Below are 15,822 nucleotides of genomic sequence, written 5' to 3' on the forward strand. Positions count from 1 at the left end.
CTATCTCGCATTTCCACAGTTTTATACCCAACTGATACCAACAGATCCAAGTCTGCCTATTTCTGTACATCCCTGGTAACATGTCATTAATGACCCCAAGATGAGATGACTAATAGATCTGCTTCATTAAGTGCCTTGGCCCAAATCCTCCTATTTTATTTACATAAAAAAATAAACTCTTGGAACTTATGGGCTTGTTACTTAAGGACATAACTGTATCCTTAATATTCTTGATGCTTATAGGCCTTTTTTCAAATGCAGCCCAAGTGCTATTGATAGAATCAACTTGTTGGCTTTCCAATCCTTCTAGTTTCCTTATCCTACAACAGAAATATAAGCTGACAGATGTCAGGACATCATCAAACCTACCTTCATTCAGCTATCTGAACAAAAATCTTCCACCAAACCCCAGTATCCCCAAATTCTACACCTTGAAGAGGCATTTTGTGCTTTCTCTCATGTTACTTCCCATAACTGGGGAGAATTCCTAACAGCCAAACTCTTCCAGTTTAACTTCTGTCCCCAAGTGTATTTGAACTCTTATAAATAATTAACTCCATAGGCATACAGAGCTGATCATGATTACTGACCAGCCAGCAACTGCACACATTTGATTATGTTGTACTCTGTCATGCATTTCATGTCATCTTTTTGCCATAATCTCTAGCTATATCTACTCTTTGGAATATAAACTCAATGAGTTATTTACCACTAGCTACTGTATCTTATGTAGCACACAATGAATCTCAGCATTGCTATATTTTTGTATTTCATTAAATAGGAACAATGAAGTTAAAACCAAAACCACCTCTATAGAAACTATCAGCAACATTCACAATAGAAACAGCTATACAAAAAAATTTACAGTGTCTTCCCCTTTTTCATCCTCTCTCATATCTTACCTCTAACATTCAGGCTGAACATTGTGCAATATTTAATACATGGAGGTCCCCTCCAAAAAAAAATATTTTTTTGAACAACGTTTGAGTGATTTAGAGTTTTGTAAAGATGACACATTTTGCAAATCCCTAGATGAAAAATGTCTATTAGGACAACACACATTGTTGTCTTACAACGTGAAGGATACATGTGTGAAGCCTTAATGACTACTTCATGTTATATCCTGTATCTTGCTGCTCCTATTACAGAAATAGTTAAGAACCCAGTGATTTCATGGATGAGTATAAATAAGAATGAATTAGAAGAAATACAAAGGAAAAAAACAAAACAATAAAATTTTAAAACCCCGTATTTTTAAACTTTCACCCTTTTTGTCATCACCATCTTTACTTCAGTGTCTTCCAGGGTACATACAAAAATTGTAGACTGAGGTATTCTTCAGTTCTTGTTTGGATACAAGAGGTGAATGTCAGACATTGAAAAAAAATGTCATAAAAATATAAGATAATTGTAATGCAAGATCAATCTGTGAAAAAAATAAATTCAGTCTCTACCAATAAAAAATCTATCCTTGTAAAAAAAATATATATAATGAAGACAAGACTTTTCAGTTGCTCACTGTGTTAAAGCTACCACCGAACAAAATGCACCATGATTAAATATTATTTTAGATGAATAAAATATTAGATTTGCATTATTGAGCTTTAAGATTAACTGATTTTTTTAAAGCACAGATTTGTTTTAAACACTGAATCTCAATTATCTCACAATGTTCTTGTATAAAAAAAAGACTGAAAAGAGTAAATGCACTTAGTTAACAACATGCAACTCCTGCACCTTTCTCAGTTTTCATTATCAGCTTTCGCAACCTGTACTGCTATGTCTGCCCGTATAATCTACAGATATAGTTATGCACAATGTAAGATGTAAAGAAAGAATGATTAGCACATTTGCGTAGTTTTTTCTTTTCCCCAAAAGGTATTATGGTAAGGCATTTTCTTGTCATCTTGCAGGAGACTGAAGTTATGTCCAAGTGGATATATGGAAGAGTATGAAGGCAGAAGTTAACAAAGAGCCAGATAATTTCTCAAGACTTTTCAAGGGAATGCTTCTAACAACTCAATCTTTGAAACAAGAAAGTTCTAATAGTTAAAACAAGAGCTTCTCTTCCTAGCTAAATGTGTAATAGTGCTAAGGAGTCTCCATACACCCCCCTCCTATTTTCCTTTTCATGCCTTTTATACAGTTGCACCCATACACCTTTCCTGAATTTCTCTTACTTTCTTCTCTATTTCCTCCTTCTACTATAACAGGTTTTTGTTATTAAAAAAATAGAGACCTAATGATAACTAGTGTCTTTCATAACTTAATCTATTCTCCAGCAAAGTAAAACTTTAGCAGAAACTTAAAAGACATCAAAACATCTAAAGCTCAGTAAACTAATCCCACCTTAAGAAAAGATTGTATTTCTGTTACATGAGAAAGCACAAAGGAATACTGTGAAGAAAATAAGATTAGAAGGAACAGCTTTTCCTGCTAAGCATTTATCCTTAAGGATTACAGATCCCCACAACATGTAACTAGTAACTCAGCCCAGATCCTTTGAGACGTCCGCTGGCTTTTCAATCATCAAATTCTCACCTATCACCAAAATGTTTATATTACCAAGGAGAAACCACGGTCTGTAAAAGCTGAAAGGCTTGCCTTTTCCTGTAAGTAGAAATGCTACCAAGAAATCAAAAAATGATGATCAGAAGCTTTGGCAAGCAGAACCCTCCATGTAATATTTAAACTCTCCCTTTCAAATCCAATTTTGCCTCTAGAATTTAGCAAAATACAGTTAATTTCCTTAAGTAGAAAAGAGCTTCCTTATCCTACACAGGCAGTCAGAAAAAACTGAGAGTTATATTATAAATAAGAAATAACAAAAATGTAGCAAGCTGATGAATCAAGCATCTCTGAACTTCTCACACAGCTTTAGCTGAAGGCAAAGCACAAGAGAATCATTTCCCCATCTAAAACTTTGGGCCAGAAAGAGTGCTTATTTCTGCATCATTAGGTGTAGATTCTCAAACCTTCCAAAGCAGAAGGTACAAAAGGAGAGCCGAAAAAACCAACAAAAAAGAAACTTATATAGAATTCATTAAAAGAACTTAAATATAATTTTAATATAAAAAATACAAAAAGGATGCATTTCCTCTAAAAAATTGTTGAACTCAGTCCAATTAAGAGACACAGGTGTATTTACAGGTATACATGTAATCTTCTCCAAGTAAAAATGACTGGTTTCTGCCTGTGGGACAAGCAGATGCAAGATTGCTGTGTCTTTGCTCTGGGCCAACTAACGCTATGCAACAGTACATCTCTCAGTATCTTTTAACTGGTTGACACCTCTCTGTAAATGTTTACTACCCAAGAAAATTGCTCAGTATTTCAGGTATGAAATCTTGTAGCAGTTAATTTATACTTGCTAACAATATTAATTTAATATAAATGCCTTAACACTTAGCACAGCATTTTACTATTTCCAAGTCAAACAATAAAAGGCAAAATATGCTTGTTACTGGGAGACAGATGCAAGATTTCAGACTTCGCTTAATACTGTAAATACCTTGACACTTCTCCACCCTTCTGTTTTCTAGCTTTTACTTTTTGTCTTGCTATCCTGTTAGTTTAAAACTGTAAACTCTGCATAGAAGAAATGATCTCTTACTAAATATATACAGTTATTAAAATAATATGACTGTGAACATAGCTCAGGCTATTCAGTTTTACTGCAATTAAAAAACCTACTTAAAATTTAACGTTCAATAACACAAAAAGCATAGAAATCTTTTAACCATTAACAAATAACTTCTGTTGAATCCAGCACAGAACTTAACGTGATACAAAAATGAGTACATTTGTATACGTTGGCAGTATGCATAGTAATTTAGCAGAATTAATCAGTTTTTCTTAAGGACTTTTCTCAAGCTAAATCTGTAACATCTGTAAATCTTAACACATTTTCCTGTAGAAAAAGCTAAGTATTAATCCATTGCTATCAGTGTTCTCTATACAGTATCACATATTAAAAAGATTAGCTATAATAGTCTCTCCAAACAAAATCTCTGAAAATTTCATTAAAATAGCTATGCAAAATACAGGCAAAAAAAATCCCAAGTATTCTAAAAATATGTGTAATATATAGAACCAATAATATTACATTTTATTAAATACATAACTAAGGAAGATAGATTAAAGGAGAAAGTTAAAAAAAGATACAAAAGTTGAAAAGACCTAGAGAAAACATAGTACATTTTTTCTTTTTCAATTTACCTTAAAATGAAAAGCTATGAAAAAGGAAGAAAAATAAAGTCTTACATCGTTTGTGTTAACATGCCAGGCCATGTCACCATAGGATACCAGCTGACCATTCACATAACATCGTATTTCACTGTTTCTCCATCGATTATAGATGTGTACGATGCTTATCATGTACCACTGGAAAGACATGAAAAATCAGTATACAGTGGCAGTTTTTTGTGCTATCAAACATGAAGTTAATGAATAGCATTAAAAATAAGTAACTAGTCTTGTAAATTTATACAAACAGATTAATTTTTGCAAACTCTTAATATTAAAAGTCAAGTCAGTGAAACTTCAAGTTCAGTCAGTAGAAACATGCCTAAATGTAATAATAAATCTACCTGCTTTCCTTTATGGGATCAGAGCCAAAAATGCATACATACAATTAAAAACTTGATTACACTTCCATTCCTGAAAGTGTAATTTAATTTAAACACTACAGGCTGTAACAAAAAATACAACTGAGTTCTGATGGGAAATACAGTTCTATGTGCACCTACCTTAAAAAATTCATATCACATATCTCTGCCTTTTCATCATAGCTCTCTGACAGAAATTATTAAATAAAAGGAAAAATTTCACAGCAGCAAATTTTACAGCCCAGTTTAAGACACCATCCTGGACTGCTTCATGCGATTTTCTTCCTCTGTTCTTTACCATTTCACCAATTTTTCGACAACTGTCATACCATTAAAAATGCATTACATAATCAAACACAGAAAGTATCACAGTAAAATGCTCCCTAGTACAGCTATGGTGATCTTTGAAATCATCTGTTCAACAGGAAACATTATGTCAGAGTTCAAGAAGAAGACCTTAAGTTCCCTTTAAAACCAAACCTTTAAACTCATCTCAGACTAGGAATGGAAATTTAATCTGTAAAATCTGCAAATCAGCTCATGCTTAACTGTAATGGGTGTCTGTATTATTTCAAAATATGTACAAACCAGACGAAAATGGGCATATTGGAGAAAGTCCAGAAAGGGCCACAAAGATTATTAAGTGACTGAAGCCTCTGATACATGAGGAGAGGCTGAGATATGGGTCTGTTTAGCCTGGAGAACAGAAGGCTCAGCAGGATCTTATCCATGTGTATAAATACTTGATGGGCAGGGGATAAAGAAGACTGAGCCAGAGACTTCTGTATCCGGTGAAAGGACAAGAGGCAATGGGCACAAACTGAAATACAGGAAACCTCATTTAAATGTATGTATGAAGGTGGTAGTAAGCAGTAAGGACAGTCAAAGACTAGCACAGGTTGCTCAGAGAAGCTGTGGAGTCTCCTTGCTTGGAGATACTCAAAACCTGACCAGACAATGTCCAGAACAATCTCATCTAGGTGGGCCTTAGAACAGGGAGTGACAGCAGACTGTCTGAACACATCCCTTTCCAACCTCATTGATTCTGTGAAAAAGTCGGCTCATGCATTTTGAAAACACCAGTTCATATTCTAATAATTTGGAACAGTAATTTACAATTTACTTGTCTTCCTTTTCTTGGTATCTGTTTCATTTCTTTTGTTTTCTATGTTCAGCTAAGTCTCTTTTTTTCAAAGCTGAAAACTTTTGCATCTCTTGGAGCATTATTTTAACAAAGTCACTTGGTGTATCTCTCCCTGAGCAGGGGTAAGTAGATACAGAGCCTACTAATAGAAAAATCTTCCTCTCTGTATCAGAGAAATTAAAAGCATAAAGTTTTAATGTGATGACTTTGAAATCAGAGCACAGAATTACAAATAAGAAAAGCATGCAACAAAATATATTTTGACAATAATTGTTGCAGTAGTCCTTGAATTGAGTTATATTCTATTATAAATCTGTAGTATCTGTATATACATACTAGAATACACATATTTTTCCATATTTGTTTCCAGGTCTTTAAAAATAAGTCTTCGGTTATCCCTCCTTAAAACCTACAGTTAACAGAAGGATGAAAAAACCCTACTAATCATAACAGCAGCACTGAAGTATCTCACTTCTTGCATATAAAGGTAAACAGATTTACTGGACAATACTAGATTAATGATGTGCTGCTACAGCTTTGGGTTCTGAAGTCACATGTGGCCAGTCTGCTTTTTGTTTTTAAGAACCATGAACAAAGTATTTTTTTAAGGTCATTATACACCCCCACCCCTCCATCGCCCCAAAAATAATCAAAAATCAAACCCACAACTGAACAAGCAAATGTTTTCCCCATTTTGTAGGCAGATTCTATTTCAGAAAGGAACACCCACCATAAATTCAACAAAATATTCATAACTCAAAGTCTAGAAGCTTAACTGGTGACTATGCTAATCAGAAACTAAGTGCAAACCGCATGACTAGAACTCTGTTTTCATCAACACTTCTTTTTCAAAGCTTCTACACCACCTAACATAAACCTCTTAGAAGAAAAATCCCCTTGTCCTCTTTCCTTCAAAGGTTAATTTACCAATAATCTCCACTAAGTGATGACAATTTTACATTCTTTCATCGTAACAGCAGGCGTTCTTTGCAATAGCACTATTCAGAGTTGTACCTTTTCTAACTATTTATTCACATTTCCATTTCTGATACTTCCGTAGGAGAAATCAGCTGACAAGCATAAGCCCCAAGTTTTATCCATTTATCTTCTATTTGTAATTTTTTTTTTACAATGTTTTAAGAGAATTTCTGACAACATACCAGTTTGTAAGACTGTCCCTGTGTGTAGCTTAAGCTTCACAGATGACTCATTCATCTGGAAATAAATAGTTCATTACTTTTGTTGAAACACTGCCTACAGAGCCTATAAGGAACTAAAATAAGCAATTCAGTCTTGGGAGAGTTTTGGTGTCCATGTCAAACTTCAGGAAGATGATATGATCTACTTTTGATAATCTCCCCCCCCCTACCCCTGCATGCAGCTTCTAGTCCAAATCTCCTTCCACACAACTTTTCTAAACCTTTAGCATCACTACTGTCAGAGCACTACCTCTGTCTGCTACTCTGACCCACAAGGCAAGCTCTACAAAAAACATTGAGCTTTTCTTTACCTGAACGCACGTGCACATACACATGCCCATGCACAGTCTATCCCAGATCATTATTGTAACTAATCCAGTAAAAAAATTGCTCTTTTGCCTCCTGGACTTGAATTAACTCAATTTACATCTTAAACTTTAACTTCTTTTTAGCCAGGGAAGTACTGAAGTATTAAAAAATTATTTACTCTTTGTGTCATATTTGTCACTAGTATCAATCTAGATAAAGTAAGTAACATAGGTTTTCAAAGCTAATTCCTCACATACTGAACGACAAACTCCACCAAGAAGCCTATAATGCATTCTTACCAATAGGAAAATAAAGGTCCTTCTGAGATTCCTACTTGCTCACTTGATTCATATCCTTCCATCCATGTATTTTAACAAATAGAAATTCTCTTATCACATGATTTCTTTAAGGCTTTCAGGGGAGTATAATGGCTAAAGTCCTTAGGGAATCCACATAGCATGTATCAACTGGCTCACAAACTTGTTCTTATGCAGGGTAAAAATCCTTCCAATAATTCAACAGAAGTAGGGTACAAGACTGCCAGTGCAATATTGCATTGTTTTGTCCCTGATATGTTTATCAATGTGTTTTCTAATTCTTCCTTTCTATTTCTCTAGCTTCTACACCATTTTGATGGTTAATAGATCAGGCATGATAATATATGAATCTAAATATAAGCAAAGCCTTTTTCTAAAATTTGTATAATTTTCCATCACCCTTTTGTTTGACAAAATAGATGATATACCACAATTAAAAGTTTGGCAAATTTCATATTCAAATTTCTTTGGAACTTGGGGGTGCCTTCTGTAAGGTCCTGTTAACTGATTAATACCTCTTATGTTGATTTCTCTACCTCTTCTACTGACACCTCAATTTGAGACACTTCCTTTGATTCCTCACCATTGAATTGTCTCGTAGTAAACAATGATGCAATTAATTGATTTAACTTTTTTGTTATGACACCATATTCATCAAGGGTTCCTATTAAGCCTTAGTCATCTAATTGCCCGTATGGACTGGGAAAAAAAAATGAACTGTCTTATTATTTTATATATAATTTGCTATAACTTATACTTTTCAAAGCATTCTTCATTTTGAAACAACTTCCACTTTCTGAATATCTTCTTTTTACTGACAGTGTCTCGAATTTGCTATTTATCTGTGCTCAGGTGCATTGTGAGGAGCTTTTAAACTTTCTATTGGATTTTTTGGATTAATGGTGTATTTGCTTTTAGCCTTTTATATCTTTGTATTTAAGCAATTTCTCTAGCACTACCAAAGACGATGTTTTAACTGCTTATCTTTTTTTTTGTTTGTTTTAAGAAGTAAAGGAAGTTTAATTTAAAAATAAAAATAGCAAAATCCTGTATATCCAAGCATATTCTCCGTTTTTCAATTCAAAGTCAAGGGCCAATGTTTGAGCTCTCTAAAAGATTCAAAAAGAAACAAATCAAAATGCTTCTGGTATTTAAAAGTTTGAACTCTTGTCTTAGTACAATGCCACCCAGTTCATAGCAAAGTAATGTAAGCTTCTTTATGTTAGCATGCTTCCTGATCTTCCCCAGTTCATCACAGATGCTATAACCATGCTTATCATGTGGCTAACAATTTGATCTGAATAGTATGGTTTTCCTACTTAGTTACTGATTTTCAGGGCACAGGAACTCTTGCTATTTATTGTTACGATGGACTTATCTGATTAGGTTAAGTCTTTATTTAATACAGGGCATCAGTCGACTGGCAAGGCTACCCCGCTGTCATTTGTAACTACAATTTGAAATGAGTGCCCACTGATGGTCAAGTCAACTTGACTTGAAAAGCTTCTGATACTTCTACTATGTCAATAACCTCATTTAAAATAGATATTCCAGTTTTATTTTTGTAGATACATAGAAGCAAGCATATATGTATGTCGCAATTCCCTATTACCTTTGTTTCATTTATGGGAATGTTTTTTGCTGATGTACAGGCACTTTGTTGCTTTCTGCCCTATCCTGTATCTGAAGACACTGTTTTCAGGACTTCAGTACTACAGAATGAACCAAACCAAGCTGTATAAGTTCACACACATATTTTCTTCAGTTTTTATTGAAATTGAAAATTTTCCCCCCTTTTTTTTTAATTTTCAAAGTCAGTAACACAATCTTCTTTTAAACTCATCTTACAGTCTCTTCCCTACATAATTCTTTCAAAACTGCACCAAGCCCATGCCTCTCTGCTATAACAAGAGCTTCCTTAGGCAGTACTCAAACACACTTCAGATAACAGCCTGCCCATTTTTTACACTGCTGAAATCTTTCAAGCTTAATCACCCACTGCTGAGTTAAGTCATATTCCTGCTCTGTAGCACCGTATAATTAGAGAGATGGGGCATCACACTCTTAAGTATTTCCAAAATGTGGAACTTATTTCAGTCTGTACTACAATTAGTAAAGGTGTTCAGGATCAGAAACACCCAAAAAAAGCTGTTTGCTCTTGACTGCAGTGCTTTCCTGTTCATACTTCTACAAGGACTGATGCTGAGGCTATGTGTGAAAATTACTGGCAGTTACTAATACACAAAAATTTCATTTTGGAGTCCCAGAAAGCAGTATAGACATGTTAAATACAACACTGCCAAAGCTAGTTTAGCTCTGTTGAGAGGTCAGTCTATTATACTACAGCCTCATTTTCTGTTTGGGGATATGATAACCAAATTTCTCCATGTATTTTCATAAATACTTACTTTTATAATGTTGTTAAAATAAACTAATTAAAACGTAAAATAACCACTTAACACATCTCAAAGTTTTAAATTAAGATTACATATTATTCTGTGAATGGTGTCATATGACACAGTTAACAGTGGAAAGATCTTCACATGAACATAGTATCATTCTGAACTGCCTACATAAAGCTTTTGACCAGGTGGTTTGAATATATAATTTTATTGTGAGTCAATAAATATTTTAAAACAACATCATTGAGAAGTTTAATGAGGATGAAGTTTCTGGCAAAGTGCCTATGTCTATAAGCAAATGGCTAATAAATAGTGTATCTGATGACAAAAATTACAGTTCTCCAGTTAGCATTTGGACAGTAAGCTGCTTTGTAAATGGATACACATTTTTTGAATATCTATCTACACATTCAATGCTTGCACAGGGGAACCAATGTAATACGTAAATAACATGAAGAAAATCAATCTACATGTTATACAGGATATATTTTGACTTGTTAGAGCCAGGAGATATATTTAACAGGTTTTGTTTCCCCCATTATGCTTTATGTACCTTCCCACATATAAGTACACACAAGTCACAATGAACAAAATATATCATGTGAAACCACTTGCAAATATATTCTAGAAGATTTATTTCAAATGCTTTCTAAAGCTGACATACGACCCAAAGCGTATGAAGCACAATCTTTGAGAAATATAACACTGGCATGGGAGTTATATTTGGGCATACTTCAGCAGATCAGCAGATTAGGATTTGAAACTGATATTCATATAATGAGATGTACTATATAGTGTATAATATATAATATATATTGTATAATGCACTAGTATTTCAGAATTAACTATTTGAAGTGGAATACAAAAAGCTAATGTTTTCCAGGGATGGCATGAAGCAAACTACTAATTAATAATAAAAATTATCAAAAGAATATCTTGCTAAAATATGAAAGGCTGCTCCTTCATCTACAAGTAAAGAAATTATTAGCTAGGTCCCAAAAGCTAGTTATCAATAACATAATTCAAAAGCTACCAATTCCATTTGTTACTAGGTTAAGTGTTTATCAGTAGCATCAGATGTGCTGCTTTGAAAACCTGACCTGTCATGAAAAATCTTTTCTGGCTCTCAAATTAAATAAAATTTGCAAACTAGAATTTTTCATTTCAACACTTCTCAGATATGTGTTTATAAGACTTTGCACATCCCTGAGTAATATGCTAGAAAAAGACCTCAGTATCTTTTAAAAAACCCACAAATTACCTCAAAGCTACATGGCAGAATTAGAATCAGTGATTTTGAATCACAAATGTGTAACAAGAAAAATAGTAGAACATAAAGCTGATGATTGAATGATAGCATTTCCTTCCCAAGAGACTGCTTCTCAAAATCAAACAAGCACTGACATTCAATATACAGATTCTAAGGCCATAAAAAAATGAAATAAGCCTCACAGCAAAATATATACAAGGCTGCTATCAGCGACAAACACATAATGCTCACTGGACAGAAAAGTCAATGCTTCGGTCAACTAACTGAAACACTGAAGCCAGTAGAATCATCATTCTCCTAGGACTAATTGGCATACAGTACAAATGAACACTAACATGATCTAGAGAAATAATCAAGATTTACTATGAAAAATGAGAAATCCCCAAACACCACTGAAACTGAAAAAAGTTCAGAGCCTCATATCCCCCAGTAACAGATAATGACACTCTAGCATTGCCAGCAAAATTGTTCCAGACATTGGTACCAAAGTTACCATGCGCAGAAAGTTTAGAAATAGAAGGACAACCTGTCAAAAATAAAATATAACCATTTCATAAATACTTAAGTTCTTCTCTATCTGAAGCTAATGAAGCAGTATTTTCAAACAAGTTGACTTTATAGAATTGTTACCTTATAAGTTATTACATTTTTCTTGAATTGATTCTGGTCTGTAACTGACATAAAACTTTGCATGACCATCAGAGAAGCTACTTACAAATAAGAAATTATTAGTAACATTGTGGTACTAATGGGAATTTAACCCTTCTTCCCAGAAGCACTTTGTCACATTTTCAAGGTTATTCTTTATTGTAAATACCGCTTTGCTTACCTTGCGTGGCTGAAAGTCATACTTCACACAGTGCTGGAAACCTTTGCCTTTTGACTTCAGTGATGTAACTATTAAGCAGTTGCCAACAAAATGAGCAGAATACCCAACACCTTTGCTAGTGCGGAAACTGAAAAGAAAGAATCACTAATGAAATTTGAAAAAAGGGAATTATTCTATAATAAAAAGATCAAAATATTACTTTAAATTGCTATGAGAAAGAAACCTGGAACAGTGAACTTAATTTCCTTTATATCTTCTCCCCCCACCACTTCTTTGGGGGGAGCTACTAACCTTCATCACTTACTTGATTCCAGGTTACATCCTAAAACTCTGTACTTTCTGTTTTCCTTTACAAAAATACAAGATGGTAAATATTTTATCTATCAGGCATCTCCCTCAGTTTCCTAATTCATCATCATTTAAAATAACACATCTGATTTATGTTGTAAAGAAAAAAACATCACAGAAGAAATTTGAGGTGCCTTGCAATTCTATGGGGCTTGGAGAACAATGCAGCTGGTATAACATAAAAATTTGGATTCAAGGCAATTACTAAGCACAACAATTATTTCCTTTTCCAGACTTATGATTTAGTTAGGCCAATGAACTACGACATTTTAATCAACTGAGTTGTGGATCTATTTTCATTTGCCAAATTGATAAAGAACTACAGCTTTAACAAAATACATTTAATAAGAGTTTCTAGCTTTTTTGTAACAAACACCATGAAGACAGATAATGCAGAAAGCTCATACATTTCTCTACTTGTATATGAAATCAAAAGCATTTTAAAGAGAAATTTTAGACTTCTTAAACACCATTTTGCAAAGGTAGCTGGTGGAAATTCATGAGTGGCATTACACAGAGCATTTTTGAAAAGGTAAATCCGTATTTACAGCTATGTCACTTACTCCTTTCTGAAAAGTCAAGTACAATAAAGAGAACTCTGCTATCATTAATATAGGGTACATTCATAAAGCTTTTAGCCTTTTTTTTTTTTAAACTCATTACCAATCAGTTTATAAAAATAATCAATGGCTGAAATACAAGGTCTACATAGTGAACTTCATCCATAAATTGTGAAATGAAGCTTTGTAAGTATAAGAAAAAAGACACTACTAATTTTGAACATTTGTATATACTCCTGTAGCCCACTAATTCATAATTTCTCATTTTCTTAATGTAGGTGATGTATAAAACTATTTGATGTTATTACAATTATTACATTACATTATTACAATAATGATATTTTAACTGGTTTGATTGCTGTAACATTTTCATTAAACACTTTTACCAGGTTTGTCATAGTAACATTAAGAGGTGAAAGGTATGAGCAAATACTAACCTTAGATTTCATCTTAATAGCTGCTAAAATTTTCACTTACCCTACTACACAAATACATTCTTGATTTTAATATGCAGAAAAATTGCATAGTTATAGACCTAGTTCCATCTTCAGAAACTTACAGTTAAATGTGTATGCATATATTACTGAAGGACAGAATCAGATTTTCGTTTTTCCTCACTGTCAAAAATATAGCTGATAAACCATGATGTTCTGAAAAAAATGAATGCCTTAAAAGATAGGTGGTGTGATCCTGAGCTTAGATGTTCTCTGAGGAAAGTTTTTGAGGTCAAAAAGAGACATTCCAATTCTCAAATTCTGGAAAGCCACTTTTGTTATAATTAATTAGAATACTTCTATTAAATGTGAAAAACAGTGATCAGTCTAAACAGAAGTAATAACACCTATAGACAACTCTTCTCCACCCTACTGTGTCCTTGCACAGAGGTCCCTACTTCCAGTCTTGATTTCAGTCATCTTATGAGTTGCAGCATACGATGCCCAATGGTCTCATATCATCAGGGTGGTTCTGTTAGCTTTGAGCATGCTTTGGTTTGCTCTTTCCCTTTAGCAACTTGTTAGGGTGCTGCAGAAGCTTTATTTTCCCAAATCCAGGTTGGGGTTTCTTCATACTTCTATCTGCCTCAATGCATAGTACAAAATTCTCTCTCCCCTCAAGCTGCTGCACTGGAAAGGAGCATTATTCCCTGCCACAGCCCTTTGTACAGGCTTTCACACAACCCTCCTTGCAAAACAAGGGCACTATTTTTAATAAGCCTAAAAAGTCTTCTAAATAAACCTAAGATATAATCTAAGAATGAAGAAGAAAAATTACATACTGCCCATCACAACTGACCTGAACAGTGAAGACAGTACCACCACCATTCTCTTGTGTCTTTTGGAGACACGGATCATTTCAATGATCTGGCTTCCACAACCACCCCATAGGCAGCTACACCCCACAACTAAAGGAACAGCGAACAGCCTCATGGGAGAATATTACTCATGTACGTATGCAACCTGTGTTACCCATACACACAACCTGCATGACCACAGTACTGAATTCTGTACAATAAAATGAAGGTTAAATACCTTAAAATACAGCTTTTACAGTAAGAACAACTGAATGTGTTGTGGGCTACCCTGACACTTCGAGTCACCTCCTTGGGGCTTTATGCCATTCAAAGAACTTTTCACCAGGTAGTTGCAACTCTTACAATGCCAAATCTGTTTCTCAGCAACTTAAGTCATCCCTACAAGCTAAAATGGTTCTGGCTAACAGAACCCAATTCTGAAGGATATAGGAAAAAATTGCACAGATCCACTACAGTCTGACGTACGGTGTAGTATTATCTGATTATAGATGCCAAATATATATATTTTTTTTAAATTACCAACATCCAATCATTGAAAATACCATCATGTTTTTCCCTGATAAAACATTATTAAAATTGTGTAGAATGCATCCTACTACTCTGAACAGGAGCTAGTAAACATTTTGTTATACTCTGTAAAAACAACAACAACAAAAAAAACAACAAAAAGAATCCCTCCGGAAGAAATGTCTACACCTTTAAAAATTCTCCCTTTCCTAACCTGCCCCAGTTACTGGGCTGATTTTGTCAGCATTATGGCAAACCGGACTGCTCTTGAAATTTTAAAACACTCAATTGTCTCTACATGTTCATCACATGAAGACAAAAAAGCAATGAAATAATTAAAAAATAACTCATTTCTTAGCAGGACTCTTCATCTTGGAATAAAACGTATGATTTTCTAAACATGAACATTGGCCAAGTTTTTACTTTTTTTTTTTTTCCCCCAAATGAATTAGCATTTTAGTACAACAGTAGTCGAGAAACAGAATTGAAATATGTTCTCTGCCTTAACATTATAACATACAAATTATGTTAATCTTCACATTTTATTTCTTGCCAAAGGTAAAGTAGGCTAGGACTGGTCTCTAGGATACTGCACCGAAATCCTCTTACCAATTACCTACACATGTAGAACTTGCCACATTCAAAGATGAAATGCACAGAGACAACAAGAGCAGTACTGTCTAACAGCCATATGGGTTTATGAGCCTTTAACTACCTCCCATAGCAGCTGGTATACAATTTTACCACAGATTGTTCATAAAACCCTTATAGTTATGTTTCATTACAGACAGTTTCTCAAAGCAGCTACTGGATGTTATTGCACTTGAATAGCAGGTAAGCGTTCTTCCATCCACTAGTGAAACAGTTCAGTGATTCCAGTTTCTTTAGCTTAGGATTTTACAAGCAATTTAACATATGAACATAGCACTTAGTTTGAGAAGATATTAATTCATTCTTTCCTAAAGAAAAAACAAACCCAAGGATTCTTTTCTACTAACTTTGAAATTCCATTATGTGC

At 34.0% G+C, this 15,822-nt stretch overlaps 1 protein-coding gene across 3 annotated transcripts in view; it reads right to left on the bottom strand.

The window, feature by feature from the left end:
- Positions 1-15,822, bottom strand: part of NBEA (neurobeachin) — a 509,659-nt gene that overhangs the window by 384,607 nt on the left and 109,230 nt on the right. For all 3 annotated transcript variants that reach the window (XM_027792046.2, XM_055802616.1, XM_005241160.4), the window contains exons 6-7: positions 12,078-12,204; positions 4,264-4,383 (exon numbers count right to left, since the gene is read on the bottom strand). In XM_027792046.2, coding sequence (XP_027647847.2) covers positions 4,264-4,383; positions 12,078-12,204 — 247 coding nt within the window. The remainder of the gene's footprint in view (positions 1-4,263; positions 4,384-12,077; positions 12,205-15,822) is intronic.

The sequence above is a fragment of the Falco peregrinus genome, chromosome 4 (assembly GCF_023634155.1).
Source record: "Falco peregrinus isolate bFalPer1 chromosome 4, bFalPer1.pri, whole genome shotgun sequence".
Lineage (NCBI taxonomy): Eukaryota > Metazoa > Chordata > Aves > Falconiformes > Falconidae > Falco > Falco peregrinus.